The 22,339-nt window shown below is 35.5% G+C and overlaps 7 protein-coding genes and 1 long non-coding RNA gene across 12 annotated transcripts in view; 4 read left to right on the plus strand and 4 right to left on the minus strand.

Moving 5' to 3' along the window:
- Nucleotides 1-2,667, minus strand: part of LOC102672303 (disintegrin and metalloproteinase domain-containing protein 10-like) — a 31,375-nt gene extending 28,708 nt beyond the window's left edge. Inside the window, 1 exon segment of the mRNA XM_031511121.1 lies at nt 2,149-2,667. The gene's annotated coding sequence lies outside the window, so the exon portion shown is untranslated.
- A 924-nt stretch (nt 2,668-3,591) lies between these two features.
- Nucleotides 3,592-4,839, plus strand: LOC102672660 (calmodulin-like protein 4). Its single transcript, XM_006617007.2, has 5 exons — nt 3,592-3,779; nt 3,852-3,882; nt 3,947-4,078; nt 4,135-4,317; nt 4,387-4,839. The coding sequence occupies exons 1-5, from the start codon at nt 3,777-3,779 to the stop codon at nt 4,485-4,487; spliced, it is 450 nt and encodes a 149-aa protein (XP_006617070.1). The 5' UTR covers nt 3,592-3,776; the 3' UTR covers nt 4,488-4,839.
- Nucleotides 4,576-15,001, minus strand: LOC102672537 (neuronal acetylcholine receptor subunit alpha-10-like). Its single transcript, XM_006617006.2, is given in 10 exon segments — nt 4,576-5,018; nt 5,087-5,216; nt 5,298-5,476; nt 6,157-6,291; nt 6,841-7,057; nt 9,194-9,377; nt 9,573-9,727; nt 10,505-10,641; nt 14,546-14,706; nt 14,708-15,001. Coding segments are annotated over 10 exon segments (1,761 nt in total). The 5' UTR covers nt 14,920-15,001; the 3' UTR covers nt 4,576-4,767.
- LOC102672448 lies at nt 12,051-12,246 on the plus strand. The gene is made up of 2 exons (XR_421985.2): nt 12,051-12,159; nt 12,210-12,246. It is a non-coding gene; the product is annotated as an uncharacterized LOC102672448 (long non-coding RNA).
- Nucleotides 15,002-16,750: 1,749 nt separating the features above from the next.
- LOC102673685 (60S ribosomal protein L4) lies at nt 16,751-19,702 on the minus strand. The gene is made up of 8 exons (XM_006617015.2): nt 19,445-19,702; nt 18,800-18,977; nt 18,464-18,709; nt 18,135-18,259; nt 17,817-17,915; nt 17,465-17,736; nt 17,117-17,276; nt 16,751-17,041 (listed from the first exon to the last, which is right to left on the minus strand). Exons 1-8 carry the CDS (start codon nt 19,445-19,447, stop codon nt 16,829-16,831), a joined length of 1,296 nt encoding a protein of 431 aa, XP_006617078.1. The 5' UTR covers nt 19,448-19,702; the 3' UTR covers nt 16,751-16,828.
- Nucleotides 19,703-19,844: 142 nt separating this feature from the next.
- Nucleotides 19,845-21,531, plus strand: LOC102673521 (pre-mRNA-splicing factor SPF27). 3 transcript variants are annotated; one of them, XR_421986.2, is made up of 5 exons: nt 19,845-20,004; nt 20,108-20,373; nt 20,482-20,920; nt 21,058-21,262; nt 21,361-21,531. XR_421986.2 is itself a non-coding variant. In XM_006617014.2 (4 exons), the coding sequence occupies exons 1-3, from the start codon at nt 19,930-19,932 to the stop codon at nt 20,894-20,896; spliced, it is 756 nt and encodes a 251-aa protein (XP_006617077.1). In that variant the 5' UTR covers nt 19,856-19,929; the 3' UTR covers nt 20,897-20,906; nt 21,058-21,151. The 3 variants fall into 3 exon arrangements, 2 of the variants coding, with proteins under 2 accessions (XP_006617077.1, XP_031366979.1); XM_006617014.2 differs by lacking the exon at nt 21,361-21,531 and having other exon boundaries at nt 19,856-20,004; nt 20,482-20,906; nt 21,058-21,151; XM_031511119.1 differs by lacking the exons at nt 21,058-21,262; nt 21,361-21,531 and having other exon boundaries at nt 19,856-20,004; nt 20,482-21,001.
- On the plus strand, nt 20,715-21,675 carry LOC116185809 (uncharacterized protein C12orf73 homolog). The gene is made up of 3 exons (XM_031511120.1): nt 20,715-20,920; nt 21,058-21,262; nt 21,361-21,675. The coding sequence occupies exon 3, from the start codon at nt 21,374-21,376 to the stop codon at nt 21,563-21,565; it is 192 nt and encodes a 63-aa protein (XP_031366980.1). The 5' UTR covers nt 20,715-20,920; nt 21,058-21,262; nt 21,361-21,373; the 3' UTR covers nt 21,566-21,675.
- Nucleotides 21,676-21,750: 75 nt separating this feature from the next.
- LOC102673111 (colorectal mutant cancer protein) overlaps nt 21,751-22,339 on the minus strand; it is a 38,819-nt gene continuing 38,230 nt past the window's right edge. For 2 of the 3 annotated variants that reach the window (XM_031511118.1, XM_006617012.2), the window contains exon 15: nt 22,014-22,294. In XM_031511118.1, the coding sequence (XP_031366978.1) occupies nt 22,184-22,294 (111 nt within the window). In that variant the 3' untranslated portion in view covers nt 22,014-22,183. Of the gene's footprint in view, nt 22,295-22,339 lie in introns of all 3 variants that reach the window. The other variant, XR_004150717.1, reaches the window with a different exon arrangement.

A 22,339-nucleotide genomic window follows, 5' to 3' on the forward strand; every position in this document is an offset into this window, starting at 1 on the left:
GTGCAGTTAATTTTCTTGGGGCGGGAATTAAACCGACCGAGGGAACGTTTCTCATTATTCGAAACACTCGTCCCGGTGTCCGGATGAAATTTCTACCGGGTGAACTTTTAAATTAACGTGTCGGATTTAGCCGCGGGAAAATCGGGTCGGTACGTAAACTCCAAGCTCGGCAATGGATCCATATAACGGTATATTCGATAATACTGGTTGATTTAGAAGAATTAGGATATTCGAGAATTTAGTGCGATCGAAATGCTATTGAGTGCTAATAAAAGAAATTCGATTAACCTCGAAACTCGCGCGAAATTATGATTAAAATTAACTAGTAGAGAGAAATTTCTATCCATTTCCGGTTCTCACGATATCGATAAAAATTTTAAAACGAAGAAATTTTTGCACGGGAGGTGTATTACATTTTCGAACGTGCGCGAATCCGCGATACATAAAACAAACTGAAATTGTTAAAAATGCGTAAAATTCCGAAGTAGCGTGGACATAGAGAATCGTGAATTCCGATCGTACACTTCGGCGTATATCGAACGGCGAATATCGGACAATTTTCCATCGAACGCGCCTCGCTGAACCGTTACCTCGTAACGTTCACCAGCGAAACATGTTTTGCGTAATGTCCTAACCGTTCATCGATGGAACATAACACGGGCACAAAGGTGCAACTACTCTAAAAAGCAATTATAAAAGAACCGAGTTCGTAACCGAGTCGAAGGACTGCAAACTTTCGTTCGTTCCGCATAAAATTGAGAAAATCTCGGTGATTTCCTGTCGAGAAGATGAAATTACGAAGACGAATCGTGAACGTGCGAGGATTATTAATTCCTGTCTTAAGGCGATTAGCACGAGCCATGATTACGTTCATTTGGGAAATCGCGTCTAAGGGAGGCAAGCCAGAGAGTTTCGGGATTATTAATTTCAAGTTTCTATTGTGATTAGTATCGAGTAGCGTAGGAACGATCGAACGGATGAGATCGAATTAGAAGGGTTTCCAAGTACAAAGACTTGTAATTTACAGTTAACGAGATTCGACATGGATGTTGATGGATTAACCATTATGTATAATACAGTGTGTTGTTTAAACGGCGTATCGAATTAACTGAATCGAAATGAGGCAAGTTGTTGTGCAATATCGATGGTATGATATTGGCTAAGCATAGTTTGCAATTACATGGAGCTGGGCAATTCAGCGGGAAACTTCGCCGCCTGATAACATTAATTAGTCTTAACGCATCCTTTTGTATTCGCGAGTATCGTGCGGTGAACAATGGTTTCGACCTCCTAACGAACTCCTTTGGCTATTTTTTAATATAACTTTCACATAGATAAGCGACCTTATGCAACGCTCCATAGCGTTACATGCGCCAATTCGATATCCAGAGCTCGCGTTTAACGTTCGCTTTTCTCGACAATTAAACGACAATTAAAGTCTATAACTTTTGCAATTTTTTGCAAAGATAACAATGATTCCTTTGATTATATCTTTGTATCTTTTGCCTCAAACTTCGATTTACTTTGTAAATTCATAAAACTTCTCGTGATTGCTTCGAAAAAAGATACAGCATAAAAAATATCAAACTAACCTATAATTGCGTTCATCAATTCGTGTAATTCGAAAAGTCGAAAAAGTCAGTATCCGCCGAAATAACTTCCGTCAGACATTCTGGTGGCGCTGGGGATGCGTTTTACGTGACATTTAAATCTTCCATCGTGCGCGTGTAATCCGACGTAAACACACTATTATACAAAACAACGAAGGAATATGCGTGCAACGAATCTCGATGCTTTATAACGACGCGACGCGCATTTTCATAGATTTCATAGTGATAGAACGTGGCATTATACATCTAAATAATCTCGGTGATCTCGGCGAGGGAAATCTGGCATCGTTCTTCGAGCGACTTGCATACCTTTCGATTTGTACCGAGGAAAGATATATCGAAGAAACGCAAAGGTAGACCTGAACGATGAAAAAAACTATTGCTTAGCCACGCGAACGAAAACGAAAAGACCGAGAGATAGATTACGAGATAGAGAGAAAAAGAAAGAAAAGGAAATACCGAGGGAAAAGGAAAAAGAGAGATTCGCACGTAGAATATTGCGCGTGCTCCCTGTTCTCGCATATTATTTGACACCTACCTATGCACAACGGCTCGAGTCCTGCCACAGGCGTCCTTTCCACCGCGATCCTCGTCCTTCCGACCGGTTCTGCCAGCACCGTCGATTACTCATTTACGGTCATTGTACCGCATCCTGTCACACTGCACTAACTACTCACGGTATCACACGTGTGTCGCACGATTGCGTGTTGTCGTTCTCTCGTGTTCAACAATGAACAAAGAAATTTATAGTCAGACAGAAAAAGAGAGATAGAAATAAAGGAAATAGTAGATGCGACACTAACCCCACTCAACAATACGAACAGGAACGCGTTCCGCGTTGCACTGACGGGAACTCGTGCGAACGAAGACTCCGAGGACAACGACTTCCCCTACCACGTCGCGTTCGACCCAGCTGTACTGCGCCCTCTCTCCTTCTGCCTTACAAATTCTCCTATATCCATTCTTATTCCCCTGATAGCGCGCGCTCTTTCTTTCTCAAAGACCAAGCCTGGTCTGGACGCGAAGCGACGCTTTCCAATAGTGGCACGCTGTACCACCAACCCTTCCCAGTGGAAGTACCCCACTCTACTATCATGTACTGACTCCCACCTCCCTGTAACTTGACCTTAGTCGTCGGTCAAAGGAAAGGAGTATTCCTGAAACAGAAGGGCGACCGAAGGGTTTACGATCATCATCCTGTAAGGTTGGTACCAATGGAAAATAATCGATACTTGAATACCACAATTTTTTTTACCGATTTTTATCAAAATTTATCACAATCACTACACTTTTTTTATTTGCAAAATATTCTTTCGATAAATAATAAACGTGATTGTATAATAATATGATTTTATTTAATAAGATTTATCTAATGTTAATATATCTATGATGGAATATTCAATAATCAATTATTTTTCGATGCGAAAATATAAATAAAAATTCTATATTATATCATTGAATCCTTGCTCACATATCTACAAGGCCAATTACAATGCCAATTATATGGTAAATGGAAGAAGATGAACGTGTGATATCAATGAATTGTTTAATACGTAAAAAAATTTCTTTGTTAAAAACTTATTTTGTAGCAGATTTATTTAACTTAGCTTTTCTCAACTTCCCTTATTATAACTCGCAGAATACATTGTATGTATTTTGTTTATTTTTCTTTTTTGTTTTTGTTAGTGCTGATCATAATTGATCAAACTACTTTTATATTTTTAAATTTCTTTCCTTTTTTTCTCTGTTTAAATAAAATATTTTGTAATTCTATAAAGTTATATATATAATATATATTATATATATAATTTAAAATTCTTTTAATTTGAAATTAACGTTTAACTTTTGATTTAAAACTGTCTCAAGTACTGTTTCGCAGATTCATTATGTTAATCGAACAATTGATATGAATAAAAGATCATGTACTTCTGTTATCATTATTGATTAATAATATCAAGAGAAATAAAATTATCATATGAAATTTAAATGAAGATCGATCGATCGCTAATGGTAACTGATTGTTACAATTAATGTACGTAACACTCGAGGGTGTCGCCTCTATACAGTGAAAAAGTCGGATAAGGTTATGTTACTCGGTAACTTAACCTTATCTTGGATAACGTTATTTGACACGTAAACGAAAAGTAATAAACAAAGTTTTGTATTATGGTAATTGCAACTTTTAAATATGAATTTTATAAAAAATATTAATACTTATCCTTATTTATTTCTATATTTTAGGCTCGTTATTTTCGAGAGGAAGATATAGATGGTACTGTATTAATTTTTATTATTCAGGATTATTATTTATAAAATAAAGATTTGTTTTCTTACAGAATTCAGAGAATGTTTTTATCTATTTGCAAGGAATGGTCAAATACGTACTTTGGATGAACTTACAATCATTATGAGATCATTAGGATTAAGTCCAACTATTGCAGAATTAAATAAATATTTAAAAGATAAAGGTACAAATAAATTGTACAAATAAAATTCCAAATTCTTAAAATTATAATTATCTTAGGTGGAAAAATGTCATTTGCTGATTTTTTGGAAGTTATGCATCTACAAACTAGAGCTGAAGATTTACCAAAAGAAGTGATAGATGCTTTTCAAGCTGCAGATAAATTTAGAACTGGCACTATACCAGCCAGACAGTTAGCGCATATGTTGCTCCACTGGGGTGAACAATTAAGTAACAAAGAAGGTTGGTCTTTTATTACTAAAAAAAATATTCCAACAATCATTGTTAAATTTATTCGTGTTTAATTTCCAGTGGAGCAAATTTTCAGAGAGGCAAATGTGTCTCCAAATGGACAAGTAAAATACGAAGATTTTGTTAAAATAGCTTGTGCACCTGTACCTGATTACTATTAAAATAAATATTTTTCATATTTTTTTAAAGATATTTATATACTTTTTATACAATACACGTGTTTAATTAATAAAAGGATAAAAATGATCATAAAAGAAAAAGAATTTATTCTTCCAGCAACTTATCTTCGACAAACGAACGTTGTACGTACACCTTATTCCTAAAATTGCTTATATAATAGTTACAAGTGTTTAATACTTATATCATGGATCTTATTTGAAACAAAGTTACTCGAACTCCGTGTTCCGGTTTCAACTCAATTTTTCTACCATCGTCCTTATCTTAACCCTCTTTGGCAATGTTCGTGCTTGGCGGAGAACCACACAGGATGACCGTGGTGCTGACGATCGTCGTTAAAAAAAAAACGCAAAGAAGCGCTCGATCGCTGACCAACGCGACCTGTTTCCAATCAAATTCCATTCGTTCGCGACGATCCTGCTCCGCAAGTCGTTTCTCGTTTCTCTCGATCGTCGCGTGCACTCTCCCTAGCACGCGTGACCATTGTGCTTCAAGGCCACCTTCTTTTCCAAGATCTGCGCCACGTTTCTTTCTTAAGTTGTTGGAACCCGATGAATTTTCACACAAATCCCGCAAAACTCACCTAAACTAGGACTGCTGCTATTACTCTCCTCCCTTCTGGTTACGAACTTGGGCGACGATTGCGATTGGGCCAGCTCCGGTTTGCAGTGCAATGGACAATTGTTTTTTCTTCTTGGCGGTTCGACCGGTTCCTAATGCAAATCGTGCATCGTTTATGGTGGACATCGAAGGAAAATAAATAAATCCTCGTTCAAAGAACGCACAGATCTTACCGATCTTCTCTCCTCTTGAAAGTTGAGGAGCACTATCCTGGCGAGCTTGTCCAAGACCAATGATCTAACGATACCAGGTACTCTAGTACCTCGAACACCGCGGTGATGAAGATTCAAAGTGACCACCGCTAACGCTGAAGCGAATGTCACCAGGCATATACTGACTCCGTAATAAAGACCTGAAAATGATAATGGATAATTATACGTGGACGCAAACAAATTAACCATTATCCCAATCTGATTAAAACTCCGCTAAACTTTCTACCGTTTCTGTATAAATTAATTGTCCAGCAAGTTCCCAATTACAGAGTTTCGCGATAAATGAAATCGAGTACGATGTTTCCACAATGGGATAAACGCGATTCCGTTGCATCTCGCATTGGTATCGGAGGACTTTCAAAGAGACATTTGGGAGTTTTCAATCAACATGCCTCCACTATTGTTAGCATTGATACTACCAATCATTGTGCCACAAATATCTGAAACCTTTTACGCAAATTCTATTCGCAACAATTCGTTCGATATCGTATCTCGAACAAAGTATCATCGATCCCCCTTTGGGGAAGCGAGAAATGCAAAGGAAAGTTTTTTTTTTTTAACCAATGGAGACTGAATTTCACGTTTCAACGAGTACAGATAATGATTGTAACGTCTCTTCTTTCGTCGTCTCGTTTCCTCTCTTGTCTCGATTTTTATACGATAATAATGGCGGCATAATATTTATTATTACTATTTTTATTTTTATTTCCGCAAGATTGAAAGATTCGTCGCTAACAACTTTGCTTAACTATTCTCTCGAATTTCCACTATCGTTCAAAGTATTGTTCAAAGCTTATTATCGTCGATTAAACGTACTCACTTATTAATGGTGTTTTCTCCGTGGGCGGCAGTGACTCGCGAATAGTCATTAGGAAGACCGTCATAGAGAGCAGGGCCGAAATCCCGAGGGTGACTTTTTCCCCCGATTCAGACGGCACGTAGAATACCAACAGGGCTGAACAAACCAAGAGGAGTTAAAAAAAAAAAAAAAAAAAGTTGGAGAGCTCGGTATTCCCCGTCACGGAATATCGAATGGGATTCGCAGGAATTCTAAGACGATTCTGCGAGCGAGAGCGTCAAACTTTTCGTGTCGGGGAAGCAAATAGAAAAAGGGGGAGGGAAAGTTCGAGCGCGAAAAATCGAGTGGAGGGCCGAGCGGAGGACGAGCTCTCATTGTTAACCGATTCTAGCCTCGTGCTCGTTTCCTATACAAACATTCGAATGCATCTTTCCCTTCTATCTTTTCCACGGAGGGAAATTCTACTATCAGAGAAGAAGAATAAAAAGAAGAAAAGATGACTCAGAGACGTCATTCGCTTCGTACGATTTAATGAAATTTCCTCTTCCAGATCCGATAAGAACGCTTGACCCTGTTACGGATAAGGCTCGATGTTCCGTTTTTATACGACAATCGTGTATCGTCTCTTAATTTCGCGATATTGCAAATTTTCATAATGCTCCTCCGCTCGTGAAACGAAACGATAGATGCGAAATATATACTCACCGACGCTGTTGATGAGTATGCAGGGAAGAATCAGATTGAAGACGTAAAACATCGGTCGACGTCGCAATCGTATCTCGTAAGTGATGTCCGGATACGGTTCAGGGCAGCAAGAGTAATACTCCACGTTCCTTCTCGCGGAGAAATTGACCAGGTCGAATTCACCGTTCGCTTGATAATTGCTCACGTCTCCTTGCTCGCTTTGCTTCTCCAATTCCAACTGTATCAACATGTAGCGTAATTAATATCTCTTTCACGATTAAACGGTGGAAAAGAAGAAGATATATATATATTGATTTACAAAAACCACGTTTTTTTTACGTTTTCTTGGCGAGGAGCAATTATCTCTCCAAAAAAGGGGAAGGGGATGAAACTAATGTTCTCAGGAATATACGTTTCTGTACTGGATTAAAATCGTTAAATCGTCGATTTGAATTAGATCCAACGGGATGGAACGCGATTACGTGTCGGTATATTTCTCGTAGAGATAATACAGGACAGACAGGTGTCAAGACAAAAACGAATCCAAGCGAGAATCGTATTCGATGTGACGTAGGATAGAAATGGTTCTATCGAGAAGCATGGGGGTTACTTTCGAAGGATACAATTTTTTTTTCTTTTTTTAGCGAAAAATCACGGTGGAATTTTCTTCCACCCTTGCCTTCCACACCTTTCCCACTCATCGTTAATTTCCTAGCATTCGATCAATTTAAACGGATGGAGTTTTTCCATATAACGTAACAGAGGTGGAGGAGGAGGAAACGTATTTCCAAGGTATTTCAGAAAGGCAAAACGTAGCGACACGCAAAATGTATTCCATGGCATGAGGGATAGGAAATGGGAAAACTCTGTGAAAGGATGGGTTCGAGCTTCGTCGGCTCCATGGAGAAACGACTCGCATTGAATTCTTCTCGCATTTGGGATTAAGCTGTTCGATTTGCCCCTACCATTTTTGCGACCTGCCGAGCCGGCATTTTCGATTTGTCCCCGTTAAGCGGCCCTGGACTTCGGAAAGGGCCGAATCCTATTCCGATCACGCGAGAAATCTGTCCCAACGTTATCGTTTGTATCACGATTTTCTTACCCGAAGAAACTCGAGAAAATTTGCTCTAAATTTAAAAAAAAGAAAAAGAAAAAGAAAAACATCGTCGAATCTTATTATAATACGAATAATCTCCTGAAAAGACGAAATAATTACTATATACCGTTGATTACAATTAAAACAAAGATATATGGAAAGATATAATAATCGAACGAAACTTTTCACATTAATTATCACGCACACATTTCGCACACAGTTCTTCTATCAACATATTTCAAACTATACTACGTAACACAAAACTTGCACAAATTAGGAGGATAAATTTAACGTGAATTTCCGCGAGAACATCCACGAATTAATTTAATCGAATTTCTTTTCTTTCTTTTTTCTTCCAGAGTATCTTGACTCGTTTCGCGACGAAACGTGTCGAAGATCATCCCTTATATCTCTCGTCCATGTGCAAGCTCTTTGCATTCGTGGATCAACTTTTAATCCTGGACGAGGCGTTCACAGATTTTTAAGACAATGTTCGTGGCGATAACGCGGGAGAAAGGATCGCACCGTGAGCGACGGATTAAATAGATAGATTTTTAAAGAAGAGAGAGAGAGATATTCGGAACGGAAGTTGGTGGACACCAATGTCAAGTGTCAAGGTTTCGGTTGAACTCGTTCCCGCCCTCTGTGATATTTTTATTGTCTGGGCGGATGGCCGATATATCACATTCTAATCTGCATATCCTGTCCCGAGAGAAGAACTGCGTGAAATTGAGGGCAATGCAGGGGAGGTTCGGGGCGATGCAGCTCGCACATCGCTCCCCGATTAAATCTCTTGTTCGCTCGTTTCGTTTAAACTCTACTTGACCGCGTACATTATTTTATAGACGCTGCTGTAATATTTGCTTCAGAGTTTCTTAAGAAGAAAGAATCTCTTTGACAAGGAAAATATAATATACGATAAACATGCCCAACGCGTGTTTCCTAGTCGAAAAGAAAAATAAAAAAAAAGATCGGAGAACAATGGAGTAATTTAAAAATCGATTCGAATAAAATACACGGGAAACGAACGCGTTGGTTTCTCGTGCATTTCACATGGACCGGTTACAGTTCGAGTTAATTGCGCGGAAAACTGCTTTCTATCGGATGAATTTCGCGGTCTCGATATTCCCATTGCCCAATATCCTCTGCTCGAGATTTTCGACAGGTTCCTCCACGAACATTTCCTCCATCTTTCACTTTCTGATTTACGACGATGATCATTTTGTAGACAAATAGAGGGATTTTCAAGTGAGTATAAAGGAGAAAAATTGATCTTACTTGATATCCATCGTACGTCCAAGAGGCCCATTTCAACACACACCGTTGCTCGTCGAAAGGGAAGAACTCTACGTCGATGTCGCAGCTGCTGCGAAATATTCCATGGCTCAACCACACCACTTCCCCCGTGTGGCTCACTATCACGTTCGTATTTATGACTGCCGAGCTGTACTGTGGATCGGCGCTACGAATAAAACCGATCATGGAAGAAATGAGTCGCGCCTCTGCTGCTGCTGGTAATCGATATCGAAACTTCTATCTTATGATACGCGTCCACGAAAATATCGAGCTATCTTCCAATTTTTACCATTTTCGTTCGACGTGCCAGTTTTCCAACGATTTTCTTTTTTTTTCTTTTATCGAAAGAATCGTCGCTTACTTGTTGTAGAGAATCGTGTCCGGCCTCCAGACGCGATTGTAAGGAACACGAATCACTCGGATCCCCGCGAACTCCGAGGCGTTCCATTTCAGGTGATGGTCCGTCCAAATCTGTGTCACCCAGCAATTGGTCGTCAGTATCTGATTCTTCTCGTCCTGCGAACGAAAAATCGCGCCAAGATTTGTCGAAACGAGAACCCATTTGACGCCCGCGTTAGTAAGCGCGGAGAAAAATATATCTGGATGATGAAAGAATGATTCTCGTTAAGTATATACGCGAGACAAATCTGCGAAACTTATCACAGGGAGGTGTGTTGCTCCCTGCCATTTGTCTTAGGTATTCTCGATTAAGTCTCCGACAGAAGATCTCTTCTCTCGCTCACGGAGACCCTGTTCGTATTTTCGATCGACGATGCACTCTCGTCGAAAATATGAAAAGAGATACATACACATATACATATGTATACACGTACGTACGCGTCACGTAATGAATACAAATCGATATTTCCCGGACTAAACGGCCGCGTATCGCTGGAATGCCGATACTTTTGCCCAAGGAAAATTAATGCCACTTCGAACAGGGTCGACCTGAATTTCATATTTCTCCAACCACGACGAAGGAACAATGGCAATTTTTGGTCGCTTTCTACCCGTTTTTATTATCTCTGGATCACGTAAATCTTGATTTTCGCACCGATTTGCGTGATATTTCCCTGTCAAATTCGTGTTTCCACTCCGATTTTTATGAATCGATCGACGAAAGGTCTATCGTCTATCGATCAACGTTGGGAACCAGCGTTGATTTTCTCCGAGATATTGGGAAAATTGACCATCATCTCGTGGTTTGAAAAGTTTGAAAATCGGTTTTACATCGAGTTTAAACTTTAGGGAGTAAAGTTCGTTCTCCTCTCCTTTCAAATTCTCGATACTCACCACGTCGATTATGTGATGAAGAGAAAGACCAAAGACGACCGCCAGGGGTTGGGAGGAATTCTCGGCTGGTCGTACACCGGCGTCGTATCCATCGAGCAGATATTTCGTCAATCTATATTCGTGTTCATCCCCAAAACCTGGAAAAGCAAGTATGCACGGAATTCAACATCCAATATTCAAGAAGAATTAAATTTTGGAATTAAATTGTGGAAAATTGTGTTGTTGCGTTGTAATACATTTCTCTTTCAATTTTTCCCATCGACATGCATAAATCTTATTTTTTTCACGGTAAAAATATACGATTTTAAAACACGAGAAACGAAATAGAATACAAAAGGGGAGAGGCCAAGTTTTGCGCGACAATTGTTTCCTGCAAATTTAATGGCTTCGATCTTTAATCACGAATCTAATCTCTTTCCCTAAATCAAGGGAATCCATTATATGATATCCATTATAGTGTTTCCGATCAGTGGATAGAACCATCGTTCGTTTCATCGAGGTGGCTATTGTGTCTCGAAACGCGGAGAAGCCCTCCCGTAGACCAACTAATCTGCCCTTCATTTCATCTTTTCTCCAAGCTCACCAGGCGTTGCATTCAAACCTCAATTAGATAAAGGATCTCTCCACGGAGAGACAACGATGGGACAAGGCACAACGGCTATTTACTTATCCGATTAATTAAAAAAAAAAAAAATAGAAAAAATAGAAAGTTTGATCTTTGATCTTTTAAAATTTTTTTTTAAACACTTCCTCCCCTTTTTCAAACACGACGTTAATAAATTCTCCTTAAAAAGTGCAAAGAAGTGGTTACGATTTTTTTATTCTTTTTTTTTTTTTTCAGATTTCAGGCAAGTTTTTTCGAGGCTGCTCCAGTGTTTTGGTCTTTGAGGGATGTAAGGTCACGAAAGTAACACACGGTTCAGCGAATTTTCTCCCCTCTTAATTCCGATCGTTAAATCGACGTCACGCGTCGCGAAGGCGTTCCTCTTTTCCCGAATTATTTAACCGCCTATCCATCTCTCGTTCTCTGATTTGAAAAAAATTGTTGAGACTCGTTGAAAATCGTTGCGATATATAAATTCTTTCTGAGAATATATTTTTCGCTTCTTGATTTGCGCTTTTCTTTTCTTTTTCTTTTAACAATCCTCGTAAAATACGCGAGTTCGTTAAAAGTGATCGAGTGAAAAACGAAGGGATCTAATTTTTTACGATCGATCTACGATCTTTACAGGACAATACAATCGTCTCTTTTTTCTTCTGGATAATATTGATAATTTCCAGGTTGAACGCGTCGAGGAGGGAACATCGAATACACTTTTCGACACGCTTTCCAACCAAACGCTCGCGCAACGTTTAAGAGAAATTCACAGAGGAAAAAAAAGAACCGCGAAAATCCGCCTTTTCTTCATCACGGAAATTCTATTCATCGCCGTTTACCAGACTCCGCGTTGATAAATTCGCGCTTTCGGAAGAATCAGTGCGCGAATTTTTTCGAGCTCGTGAAATTCGATTCTTCACAGTTGCATACTTTCTTCACAACGTTTCTTCATTCCACGCCGCGAGAGAAATTTTTAAATGACGCTGCAAATGATGCTTGCCTAACAGTAAAAAAAAAAAAAAAAAAAAGAAATCCGTCCGGATCATCGAGTATTCGAGTATTTTCAAAAAGCAACGTGTTTCGAAGCGAGAAGTGGAGAGGAAAGAGGAGCGAAAAACGAATATCGAAAGAAGATTTTCCCCGATAAAGCTGAACGTTCGAGGATTCAATTTGATTCGAGCGATTCGAGTGTCCGCGAATTAGCGGGCGATGCGCCGGAATCGAGCATCGATACGCGATCGATGCCGGTATGAAATGCGCGACACGCTTCATCCTCGCCGATTCTTTCGTTCGCTGCGCCGTTCGAGGGCCCTCGAAATGAAAAAAATCCTCTCGCACCTCTAATACCCGTTGAAACGACGATCGAAGACTTTTCGATCGTAATTCCCTTCGATGCTCGTACTTGCTCCTAGGATAAAGAAATTTTGACAAAACGTTATCGTGGAGCAAATGGAGAGAAAAAAAATATATTCTGAGAATGAGAAATCGTCGAAGAATGAAACGGATTCACTTGGAAACTAATCGTGTACAACGTAGAATATATAACTTCGAAAGATGAAAGCTTTTCAATTTTCTATACCTTTTTTTTATCTCTTCTTTTTTTGGACGAAAGTTTCTTGGCTCGGTCGTTGCATTATTAAAAATTCATCTTCCAGCTCCTCTTTAACGAAAGAAAGTGGGAAGGTAGAAAACTTTTTTTCCGGTACAGTCGCGCTCCAACGATTAACGCGTTTGCCGATTCTAATGATCGCGACACGGCAAACAAATCGATCGATAGATCTATCCCGTGAACGAATACGAACGAGTCGATTTTTCAAGGATGGTGGAGTTATGCGAGTCTTGACCGTTTGTTCGACGATTCGTGGAATTAGCGATGGTGGAGGGAGGGAATCGACGTTTGCAAAACCGGAAGGTTTACACGGAAACCTCGAGAGGTTGAAAACTGTCGGCCAATCGAACTGAGCTTAACTCTGAAAAGCAAACTTCGGGACAGTTCCCTCTCCCCGGTAAGTGCCCTCCTTCCCCATTCTTCTTTGTTCACTTTTAATTGTTCATTTCCGCCTCGTGGCGGAAGGTGCACATATGCAAATATATAAGAGAACTTTATTCCTTATGCTGGATGGTGCAGATTGCACATATTCCACGCATAAAAGTTATGTTAACAGACCGACATTTGCATCGTACAGAATTTACATGTTCGAGTTAATGCCTTGGCTTATAAGCGTACTAGGGGGAATGTATATCTTTAATGCGTTCTTTTTTTTAAGAAAGAGAGTATTATCGTTCAGAGAAGAAAAAAAGAGTGGAGATTTAAGGAATTATTTAACCGTTGCCGTTGTTCCTATAATTCTTCGGTGGCTGAACGTAGGGAAGGAAAATCGAGGTCGTTTATTTTCGTGGAAACGAGTTAAAGTGGTCCGTTAGATATGGCCTGCAGGAAGTTGCGGACTATTTGTTATTTGCATCTTAACGAGAAGTGTTTTCCTTGATCTCGTCGTGGACGACATCGGTAACAGAACGAACGTCTCGAGGTGTGAACGTTATATTTCCATGTTTTCCTACGCTAAAACCAAAAAAAATAAATAAATAAAAATAATAATAATAATCCACAATCGAACAATTTTCTATCGATATCCGAAATTTAACCATAATTTTGTTATAATATGTAAAATAAGTAATGAAATATTCAGAAGAATTTGAAGCTTCGACAGGTTTGAATGATGAGGAAAGATTGAAAGATACGATCGATCGAAGAGGAGAAAATTGAGGATAAAATCAAATTCATCGAGGGACGATAACACGTTGGCCATTTAAAGACCGAGCGGGAAGTTTTTCGAAGGAAGAAAACTAACTCATTTATAACTCAATCGGTGCTCGTAAAATTCTTGCTCGGGAAATCCTGTAGGCCGTGGCAATCCAGTTATCGGATAAATAGAAGAGATTACCTTTAATCGCGAGGCCGGCATCCTTAATCAGTACTTTTCTCGATGCTTTCGTTCGATGTTAGCTACGCATCGAGATTGAATCTGGTATGCAAACAAGATTATGTACTTTTTCTTCAACTCTATTTGTTCTCTCGTTCAGATAACATGATAGCAATCAATTTTCATATTTGATCAAGTGAAGATTGCAAAGGTCGTATAAGAAAAAACTTTTTTTTTTTAGTAATTCATTGTATGTATATATCTTAAAGTAATTATTCGAACAATTATTTATTTGAGAAAAATTTTAAGAAATCAATAATAAAAATAAAAAATATTTATATTAAATATTTACCACTTAAACGTATAAGAAAAAAAATATCATGTATGTCAATAAAAATTAATTTCCTTTTTTTTCCCTGTAAAATTCAATTTCAAAGAATAAAATCCACGATAAATATTTGCAAAAATTTAAAAGAAAAACTTAAATTTACTCGAAAGAGTGGTAGAAAAACGACTTACCGTTCCCAAAAATGATGGCCAAAACTCCGTAATGAAAGAACAGGACCAAAGGCGACATGGAATTGATGGACCACTTAAACGCGAGACCGCCTGTCCTCGACTGGTATCCGATGCTTTTCAACCACCGTGCAATTTCGACCCTGAATCCCGCGCTACCCCTACCACCGCACCTCTATTCCCAAGAAAATTCGCGCAGGCGTTTCAAACAATGCAGACACGAATGTTAAACAAACTGGCTGCTTGTACAAGGTTGGAATCATTCTGGTATTTCGCGCCCGATCCTCCCAAAGAGGATCACCACTTTCGTCGATTAGAAATTTGATTCGATTAGCAGATAATTCCAAGATGATGGAATTAAACGGGGTTTTCGTCATTTCGAATCTTCATTCTAATTCTTGATTAACTAGGATCAATTTTTAGAATTGATATTAATTGAACGATTATTGTTAGAAAGATTGATATAATGAAATTTTTCATTAAAGTTCATTAAAGTATTATCGTAAGAAAATTTTGAAAAATACTCTCCTTTTGTATTCCATCGATGATAATTTTAATAAAGGGATAGAAGTTATTTGATGCTTGCAGAATCTCATAATGTAAAAAGAGGTCTTGGCATTCTTTTGTTGTTTGTTGTATCCATTGATTTTCACCTGTCATCCCGGCAAGATTTTTAAATTGACAAGTAAACCTATAGTACAAAGGCATATCACATTTTAGTCTGTGAGTTTTAGCATTATAATAATATCGTGAAAAATTCCCCGTTATACCATTTCAACGCTGTATTCGAGTTGTCTTTCACAGGCTAGCGTGAATTTGATAATGATAATATATGCCTTCAAAGTATCTGAAAAATGGACGTAAAGAAAAGTAATTGTATAAAGTGCAATGGAGATATAATAATTGATACTAGACATTGTCCGAAATGCTCGGCTTCGTTGAAGTTTCTTAAAACGTCGAGTTCCCTTGGAAATCAGGTTAAACAAGAATCGAACAAAAGTATCGTAAAACCAGTGGAAACCAATTACATAACGCAAATCGTGTCTAGCGGAATTCGACCAGATAACGTTTATGAGGTTCAACACAACTACTTTCAGTTAAATTAAATCAGTGGTACATTTATCGTTATTGTATCGTAGACAAGAATGTTGTTGGCGCCAGAGGTAGACCTGTCATCTATTAAAATAACCGTGAAAGGGAATAATCTTCGCGTGAATATGATTAAACCCTTAGATGATCAATTTGCAAAACAATTACCAGAGATGAATGAAAAACCAATCTTTACCGATGTAATTAAAAAAATGATGAAACATTGCGAGAATTTGTTAATACCGGATGGTATTGACAACGCAAAAGTTCGAGCCGTAGTGGATAATAAACATAGAACGCTTGTGCTCACGGCTCCAGCGATAAAACTTAGCAAAATGAAAAAAATATATTGAGAAAAATTGAGCAAGGAAAGTATTTCTTGATATTCTACTATGAAGTTATGAACAAAATGTCAAATTCGATAAAGATAAAAGAACGATTTCGATATAAGATTATTCTACCAACTTCGTTTAGTTGACCCGTGAAAATGATTTCAAACAAATTTCCGTAACTTTTTTTTTTCAATAATTTTTGAAGTTTAACTTTACTATGGATAAACTACTACATAATTCTCAAGAAAATGGTGTCACTTTAAAGCGAAATGACTATATGAACTTTGAAATAATGACAAATGGACGGAAGAAGAGTTTCAGATTTGAAAAAGTTCCCAATTTTTATATTATTGATCATAAAGAATATTATGCCGTATGTTTTCTTTCATTAAGATTAATTGCCCAATTAAAAATTGAAAAATTTTATTAATATATATATTAATATATATATATATTTATTTTTTTTTTATGCAATATAGGCAGAAATGAAGACTGAAGGATTGAAAATAGGAACAGCTACTTTAGCGAATGAAAATACATTGAATATAAAATTGCATAGTTCGGAAGATTTATCGAATATTAGAAATCTAAATTTCCTAATGCCACCTGAAGCAAATGCGAAAGAAGTCTCAATCGAAATACTTAATGACACGATCTTTATGCGTGCTCCTCTTAACAAAAAGAAATAGAACATAATACTATATGTATTTAATTATTATGTTTATACCTAAAAAAGATTTAACATCAAAGGTAGGAGATACAAGTTACATCAATTACAAGACCGATCTTCCTGTAGTTGTCTTCCCACATTTTATTCAAAACAAATAAAGTTCATGGGTCAACAACAAATTCTTAATAAAAATGTTTACTTCTTAGCGGGTGCGGTTTTCTGGCTACTTTTTGCCGATTTTTCGGATGCTTTTGTGGTTTTTGCCGGTTTTGCCGCAGTAACAGATGTTGCACTTTTTGCTTTTACCGCTTTCTTAGGTTTCGCTGCTCTTGCAGCCAAGATTTGCTTCCTCCGTCTTTCAAGGAGTAACTTAGTCTTGACGGCTGGTGTACTTTTTGGCAGCTTGACCTAGGAACACCGAATAATGTTTTCGATAAAATCGGTAAAAATATAGATTTATTCAATATCAAAAGATTAACTTACTCCACGCTTTTCTGCTAAAGCAAGCTCTCTTTCTTGTTGTCGTTTCCTTGCTGTTAAAATTGCTGCACGTTTCAGAACAGCTGCATATGGATTAAGACGTAACATCGCACGAGTATTGCTCAATGGATTCAATTTCTTTACTCTGCGGACTACTTTCTTTCTGCAAGTTTGAAATTTGTATGTAATAAATATATCATATATGAAACGATTATAAAAGATTCATAAAGAGTAAAACGTCAGATATGGTTAAGTTATAATCACTGTCAATCAACAACACGGACCAAATTTCATCATATATAAAATATTGTATAATATATTTTCAAAAACTTATAATATAAATCTATATACCTTGGTGCTCTCAAAACTTTACGAATTTCTTGAGATTTCAAAAGTCTCGACAAATCCGTATTCATCATTTTCGGGAAAGGTAAGTTATAATCGGCTTTAAGTTGGGATTCCTTACGCCAAGTTCCATAAAGAGCATCTAATTTTTCAAAGGCAGATTTTGTCCAAATTACAAAACGTCCAACATGACCACCAGGTGCCAATTTAAGCAGGTTCATTTTGTTAATATTCATAAGATCAACACCGGGAATATTACGGAATGCTTTACGAATTCCCTAAATATAAAATAAAAAAAAATGATAAATATTCGAAAGATAATAAATAAGTTATTTTTTTTTTTTAGATTTCTACATACTTGGTCCTGATGATATACGATCAAAGGTCCACGACGTTGAATGCGTCTGCGGTTACGCATTTTACCTTTACCAGCACGAAAACGTTGAGATTTATATACCTATAAATAAAAGGTTATTATTTTTTTTCTAAATCAATGTATTTTAATTTAATTTGTTTGGTTAAATACACCCTGTCCTAGCAATTAATTTAGCTAGTAAAGAACGCCTATTATAACCATGTTTATATAGCACCTGATAGGAGCATCTGAATTAAAATTATTTTAACAAAGATGCGGACATTCTACGGTGCAGAAATGAAATTATTTAAAAATGCTTACTTTTTGAATATCATTCCATGCTTTAATACGTCTCAGAAATATAACAGCCTGTTTAGTCTTGTTATATTCTTGAATTTTATCCGATACTACTAAAGGAAGTTCTGGAATCTCTTGAACCATATGACCTGAACATAAAATAATACATGTTATAATAATTGTTCTATTTAGAAAAAATTAAATAGATGAAAATTTTTGTATCAGATACAAATGCTATAAATAATCAATGGTAAATCAGAAACACGGACCAAAAGCAATCATCATGAAAATAATAATAAATTGCTTAAATAGAATTATATAATGTTTTCTTTAAAAAAAAAATTACTATTCACCTTTAGATTGTACAAGAGCTGGAACACCAGATGCAGCAATAGCAGAAACCATGGCATATCTTTTCTGATTAACATTAATTCGACGATGCCAGCGTCTCCAAGGTTTGGTTGGGGCAAACATACGTCCACCTCTACACATATTACCAAATGCACCTTGGCCAGAACGATGAGTACCACCACCACGTACACGAGGTATACGTGCTACAGCACGACCAGTACCCCATGATTCAGCAGAAGTTTGGTGACCTAATAAAAGAAACCTACATTTAATAATTGTATATTAGTTCTTTAAAATATAAAAAAAAAAAAACTAGGCACAAAACTATATATGCTCACCAGCTTCCTTAGAAACACAATATGGCTGCCTGCTATTCTTTGAGACTTGTTGATGAACAAAATTCACGATATCAGGCCGAATTGGTGCTTTGAAGACAGCCGGTAGAGAAATTGTATCGCCTGAAGATTCATTTTTATCGGTATATATTGTTACAAGCGGTCGCGCCGTTGATAACGACTGTAAAATGAAAAATCAAAAAATAAGATAAAAATCCACTTATATCCAAATATATTTAATTATTAAAAATTAATGAGAAAAAAAAACAAGAAGAAAAAAAAGAATTTCGAATTTTGATAAAACTATTCTATTGATGAAATATATGGCGGACTAATTGATAAAAAAAAAAATTCACATTTTTAATACAAATATATTCATACATGATAAAACAGATTATTATAATTAATAGAAAGAAAACAAAGATGGTAAAAAAATATATGAAATTGTAAGTTATAGTTCAATATATAATAAAAACAAGCTATATTCATTTATATATCACAAGATATTACACGTGGTCCAATTATGCGATCTGTGTACAATCTTAAGTTTAAATGTAAAATTTTTTAAAATTATAGAATATTTTAACAATAAAATTATATAAGATATTAGATTCTCTTAAATTTTAAACAAAATATCAAATTTCTTACCATCTCACCTCTTTTTTCACAACTTTTCACACATCAGATAAACTTACGAGGCAGCTTGTACGCCTAAGCTGATTATAAAGGAAGTTGGACGCGAGCGGAAATTACATATTAAAAGTCGCGCATGCTCAGAATGTAGTTTCTTTTAAACATTATTTACAATGAAATATAGTATTTCATAAATGTAACAAATTAAACATATTTGAAAGATGATAAATTTTTTGCATTGTTCATAAATTTATCATTTAAATTTTGACTTATAAAAAATTATATTTCCAATAGAAATTAAATTTATGACTATTTATGTTCTTATAGACATGCACCAATCGTGATAAAGTTTGATGGAAAATGCTATATTGTGATTGGTAGTTCTAATAGAAATACATTTCCAAATAATCGGAAATACGTCATATAAGATTTAAACTATGTTGAATAATTAATGAAAGTAAATTGTTACTATAAGTTTTTATTTATACAATTTGTATTAAATGGCAGGAGAAGTTGTAGTTGATGCTTTACCATATATTGATCAAGGATATGATGAACCTGGAGTCAGAGAAGCGGTAAATAATATTTTTTTTATAAAATTTCATTATCAAATTAATTCTAGGTTATATTATTAATGTATATTATTAATAAATTAATTATAACTCGTAAATATTTTAGGCTTTGGCTATGGTTGAAGAAGAAACACGTCGCTATAGACCAACGAAAAATTATTTAGAACATTTGGTATCATTAAATATAACTGCTTTTGAAACAGAAGTAATGAAACATGAATTTGAACGAATGCAAAACCGTTTACCTATGGAAGTACTTAGTATGAAACGTTATGAATTACCTCCACCTCCACCAGGTAAAATGAATGATCTTGCAGCATGGAATGAAAGTGTAGAAAATAGCAGCGCACAATTAGAACATCAGGCTACAAGGTAAATTATTTTTAATGTTTTAATCTTTTATTTTTGCTTAATTACTTATATTATTTGTAGCCTAAGGATATGACTAATATATTATTGTAATGTTTTATAATAACACAGAATTTGCAATCTTGAATTAATGATGGAATATGGATGTGAAGCATGGAAATCTTATTTAGAAATATTAGTGCAATTAGTAAATCAAGCCCAAAAACAATTACAAGCATTAAGGAAAAAGATACAAGAAGTTAATTGGCAAAGAAAATCTATGCAAACTCAAGGAGGAGAAAAATTAAGAGCATTGGAAGCACAATGGGTGGGATTAGTATCAAAAAATTATGAGATTGAACAAGCATGTGTACATTTAGAAGAAGAAATACAAAAATCTATGATGAATAAGGGTGAAGGAGTAGAAATCAATGATGTACCAGGAGAGGAAGAACCTGATGTTCCAGAAAAAAGTGCAACAGAAGTTATGGCAACAGAAATGGATCAACAAGAACAAGAAAATCAAGAACCCCAAAACAATGCATAAAAATATAAATGTATAAAATTATGAGTAATTATATTTTGTATATGTGTATTAATATATAAAAATAATAAATAAATTAACTTATTAGTAGTAAATAAATAAATTTACCGTAATTAAGATTGTCAAAAAGTTACTTAATCTTACTTAAGTTGATTCTGAAATAGGTTATATTGGAAAGTCTTGTATGGTATCCTAGAGTGTCCATAGAAAATATAATATTTTTTATAAAGTATTTTTTGTACAAATATACCAATATATATTAATAAATAAATATAAACAATACATAAATATCATAAAAATTAATTTATAAATATTATTTATCGATTGTCATTAATATTGAAATTATCGTCGAACATTAATATAAAAGAGGTTAGCAATCATAAATAGTATATGAAAAAGTTAAAATATTTTAAACACTAGAAATATCGATACAAAATTTTTAATATTTATTATATTTTATTTTATAGATAATTTATCACAATGCCTTATGGTATTTCATGGACTCGATATATTTGTCTCGTTACATCAGCATTTTTTGCAACAGCAGCCGGCTCGCAAGTTGTGCATCTTATATATCGACCGCTTGATGATTTAGATGATCTTATAGAAGAAGCATTACAAAAAAAACTATCAGAACAAAAAAATCATAACGATATGTTAGTAAAATCTTAATAAATAAATTATACGTATTAATGTATAATTATATTAAGATATATTATTTACGTAATTATTTATATAATTGTTTAAATATTTTATTATTTAATAAAGTTTCTTTTTAAAAGAATTGGGGAAAATAAAATTAAGAAATAAATAATATTATAAATTAAATAACTTAAAAGATATAAAACACTAATTTTAGCTACAATACAAGATTTAATAAAGCACAATTTATTTCATCATAGTTTACACATATCACGCTTTTCTTTAATGCTTGAAATATACATATTTACAAGATGACTATCATCGTCTATAAATGACATATAGTATCATATAACAATTATTTATAATTCACAATATACTTGGAGGACTATTTTAAATAGTTTGCTCGCATTGATGTATCACTAGCACATTTTTGCATAAGCTTAGATTTAAATTTTAGGATAGCTACTAACTCGTATTCTTTTTTTATATAATTACAAAAGCGAATAATCAAGCGTTATTCTTGGGCAACTATTGGTATAAAAAAATACGTAAATTTTATCTGTATTTTAATCGTTTTGTAATGACAGGAAGAATAGTAAAAACACTCGTAAAGCCTTTATCAATCGATTTCGATTAATCACTAAATTGTCATAATGATGTTTCGCTGGCACCAGAACTCTGTGATTGAAGTGGTAAACTTGTTTTATATCCTGTCGATTCCTCCTCTAGCAATGCTATCCGTTGTTTTAAAGATTTTACCTATAAATCAAGAGATATGTAAAAAAAAAAAAAAAAAAAAAAAAA

The sequence above is a fragment of the Apis dorsata genome, unplaced genomic scaffold (assembly GCF_000469605.1).
Source record: "Apis dorsata unplaced genomic scaffold, Apis dorsata 1.3 scaffold_292, whole genome shotgun sequence".
NCBI lineage: Eukaryota > Metazoa > Arthropoda > Insecta > Hymenoptera > Apidae > Apis > Apis dorsata.

What these genes read in the sequence shown, in the direction of transcription:
- LOC116185809 (XM_031511120.1), top strand. Translation starts at nt 21,374, where the DNA reads ATGCCTTATGGTATTTCATGGACTCGATATATTTGTCTCGTTACATCA.
- LOC102673521 (XM_006617014.2), top strand. Translation starts at nt 19,930, where the DNA reads ATGGCAGGAGAAGTTGTAGTTGATGCTTTACCATATATTGATCAAGGA. An exon ending in AACCTGGAGTCAGAGAAGCG is followed by an intron (nt 20,005 to 20,107) that starts GTAAATAATATT and finishes TAAATATTTTAG; the next exon opens with GCTTTGGCTATGGTTGAAGA. An exon ending in TTAGAACATCAGGCTACAAG is followed by an intron (nt 20,374 to 20,481) that starts GTAAATTATTTT and finishes ATAATAACACAG; the next exon opens with AATTTGCAATCTTGAATTAA.
- LOC102672660 (XM_006617007.2), top strand. An exon ending in TAAATATTTAAAAGATAAAG is followed by an intron (nt 4,079 to 4,134) that starts GTACAAATAAAT and finishes TAATTATCTTAG; the next exon opens with GTGGAAAAATGTCATTTGCT. An exon ending in ACAATTAAGTAACAAAGAAG is followed by an intron (nt 4,318 to 4,386) that starts GTTGGTCTTTTA and finishes TTTAATTTCCAG; the next exon opens with TGGAGCAAATTTTCAGAGAG.
- LOC102673685 (XM_006617015.2), bottom strand. An exon ending in TTGTGTTTCTAAGGAAGCTG is followed by an intron (nt 18,710 to 18,799) that starts GTGAGCATATAT and finishes TTCTTTTATTAG; the next exon opens with GTCACCAAACTTCTGCTGAA. An exon ending in CATGGAATGATATTCAAAAA is followed by an intron (nt 17,916 to 18,134) that starts GTAAGCATTTTT and finishes TTTTATTTATAG; the next exon opens with GTATATAAATCTCAACGTTT.